We start from the raw sequence: 3,513 nt of genomic DNA, 5'->3' as shown, positions 1-3,513 counted from the left end.
GCATGCAAGGTGATAATGACCCAAAACAAGCTAAAGAATTGGCTTAAGGTAAGGGAAAGGTCATAGCTCAACAAGGATTGAAGCTTTATAAAAAAGAGGGGCTAAAGGAGTCCAGATATGAGGTTGCAACCTCAGATCTTGACCCAAATCGGAGAACCACCACACAAAACCCTAAAATCCCAACCCATAATGAAGAGATCTAACTAAGAGAAATCCAAGGTAACAACTTGTTACCTCCAAAATAATTCTAATATAGAGAAGAATCCAGATCTACAACAGCCCCTTGCTCCAAACTTCTTGAACCCCAAGCTTTTTACTCCAAGGATCCCTCTTCCAAGCTAAGAGCACACAATTATAGAGAGCAACCACGAATTAGGGTTTCTGAACTCAAGGGAGGTAGTAAGAGAGGCTAAGGAGAATAAGTGGTCCTTAAATAGGGTGCAAATCCCCAGAATTTAGGGTCTCATCTGCCAGCCCCTACTCGTCGAGTCCCTTCTTGGACTCGGCGAGTAGGTCACTAAAACACGCGGACCAACCCACTTCTACTTGACGAGTAGGGCAACCAACTCGTCGAGTATACCTTGAAAACATGAAAAATCTTATAAAATCGATACCTGAGAATCAGGGCGTTACATTAGTAGTCATATTCTTTTTCCATAATGAATGTAGTAATTGTTTATAGTTTTATTCTTTACGAATTAATGTAATTATTGATTCTTAAGGAATAAAACTCGTATTCTGTAGAAAATATTATTATTGATAATATGACGTACAATTCTTTAAGAATGTTAATTATAAAAAAATATATTGAATATAACCATATTCTGCAATATTAAAATTGGAAATAACTTACTAGTTTATGGCTGACTTTTCATTCTGACAGAATAAAATCGGTTATTATTTAAAACTATATTATAATTAAATTAGAATTAATTTAAGAAAAATAGATTTTTAAAAATAAGAGATCTAATTATCTCTTAAAATCCAAAAATTTCCTTTTTTTTAATATAAGTCATTTGACAAAAATACCCTTATGCTGAAATTTTATGTGATTATATGGTACATGTTAACCTATTGTAATATCATAGACTCTTAGATCATGACATTTGATTCTATTCCATCTGGTGGTCCAGATATGTGCCTTGTGGTACACAATAGTTAGTAAAAACACAATAACCCACCACCACCACCACTAACTATCACCACCACCCACCTCCACTACCCATCACTACCCCCACCACTATGACCACCACCCACCATTATAACCACCACGCGCCACTACCACCCATCACCACCACCTGCCACAACCACCCACACTTACCACCCACCAAGACCATCACCGCTTACCATCATCACCACATACCACCGACCACCACCACCCGTCATCACCACCCCCACCAAAACCATTGTACACCACACTCACCACTCGTCACGACCACCCCACCACCAACCACCACCACTACATACCCACCCACCACCACCACATATCACTACCACCCATTACAACCACCTACCACCACCACCACCCCTACCATTACCCACCAGCCTACATGTCACCCCCACCGTCACCACCACCTACCACTACCGAACATCACCACATGCTACTACCACCGATCAACACCATCCGCCATCACCAACCTATCAACAACACCACCGCCGACCCACCATAACCACTATCCCCCACAACTACCCACGACCCCACCTGTTACCCTCACCACCCACGACCACCACAAACCAACTATTGCCCATAACCACCATCACCCACTGTCCCTTACCAACCACCACCACCTACCACCCTCCCCCACCTCTTTACCACCACCTATCATCACCCCACCCACCACCTTCCACAAAACCATCACTACAACCATCACCACATCTAAACAACATCACAAGCCACCACCACCCGCTACCACCCACCCATCAACACTACCCACCAACCACCACCCATCACCACCCACCCTTAAATTCGTTTTCATGTTGTCGATTCAATAATTTTTCTCGTATATATATATATATATATATATATATATATATATATATATATATATATTCATGTATATAATCACATGTGGTTATATGTATTTAATCACATATGATTTATATGTACAGTATTTGTTTTTGCAATATAAATCATATGAGATTATATACATATAATAACATGTGATCAAATATATATGAGAACAACTATTTAATCAAGAAAGCGAAAATAAAGTTTGTACACATAAATCATATGTGATTATATACATATAATTACATGTGATTATATATATTTAATCACATACTACTATTTAATCACACCTGATTAAATTGGGCAAAGAACAACTTTTGAATCAAGAACACAAAAACAAATCTTGCGCATATAAATCATTTGTGGTTATATACATATAATCACATGTGATTAAATACATGAAAATAAATATTGAATCAAAACCCCAAAACGAATATTGTATATATAAATCATATATGATTATATACGTATAATCACATGTGATTAAATACAAGAACAACTATTGAATCGAGAATGTGAAAATGAAACTTGTCCACCTAAATCATATGTGATTAGATACACATAATCACTTGCGATTATATGTATTTAATCACATTTGATTTAGGTAGACAATGTTCACTTTTTCTTTTTTCGATTAAATAATTGTCTCATTTATTTAATCACATGTGATTATATGTAGCTAATCACATATGATTTATGTGAAAAAAATTATTTTCGTGTTCTTGATTCAATAGTTGTTCCCGTGTATATAATCACATTTCTTTGTATGTGTTTAATCATATGTGATTTATATGAGAAATAATTTTTTTGCCTGAATAAGTCATATGTGATTAGATACAAATAATCACATGTGATTAAATACTAGAGAATAACAAAAATAAATCTTATCCACATACATCATATGTGATTATATGTTTGAATCACATATGATTTTTGTGAACAATATTCATTTCCCATTTTTGATTCATTAGTTGGTCCCATGTATTTAATCATATGTGATTATATAAGTAATCATATATGATGTGTGTGGAGAAGATTTTTTTCGTGTTTTTTGTTTCAACAGTTGTTCTCGTGTATATAATCACATGTGATTATATGTATTATGTATCTAATCACACATGATTTATATTTGACAATATTCTTGTTCATATTTTTTGTTCGATGTTTTTTTTCGTGTATTTAATCACATGTGATTATAAGTATTTAATCATATACGATTAATGTGGACAAGATACATTTTTTGCGTTCTTGATTCAATAGTTGTTCTCGTGTATTTAATCGTATGTGATTATATATATCTAATCACATATTATTTATATGGACAATATTTGTGACATCCCTAATTTCACGGTCAGAAAAGACCGATTTGTTTATGCTTTATTTAAAAATCAGAGTATTATTTTGAAAAATAATATTGCGGAATTTGTTTCCAAAATATGATAAAGATATTATTAAAGCATATCTGGAAAAAAATGTATTTTAATTATATTAAAAACGTTAGGATG

The 3,513-nt window shown here is 34.3% G+C and overlaps 1 protein-coding gene across 1 annotated transcript; it reads left to right on the top strand.

The window, feature by feature from the left end:
• The first annotated feature begins 1,242 nt into the window (after positions 1 to 1,242).
• Positions 1,243 to 1,992, top strand: LOC128127532 (uncharacterized). The gene has a single exon (XM_052766045.1). The coding sequence runs from the start codon at positions 1,243 to 1,245 to the stop codon at positions 1,990 to 1,992; it is 750 nt and encodes a 249-aa protein (XP_052622005.1).
• The last annotated feature ends 1,521 nt before the right edge of the window (positions 1,993 to 3,513 follow it).

Source organism: Lactuca sativa, chromosome 8 (genome assembly GCF_002870075.4).
Source record: "Lactuca sativa cultivar Salinas chromosome 8, Lsat_Salinas_v11, whole genome shotgun sequence".
NCBI classification, from domain to species: Eukaryota; Viridiplantae; Streptophyta; class Magnoliopsida; order Asterales; family Asteraceae; genus Lactuca; species Lactuca sativa.
This window is presented reverse-complemented; position numbering and strand designations above follow the sequence as displayed.

Excerpts from the sequence above, each read along its gene's own strand:
- LOC128127532 (XM_052766045.1), top strand. The coding sequence starts at position 1,243 with ATGACCACCACCCACCATTATAACCACCACGCGCCACTACCACCCATC.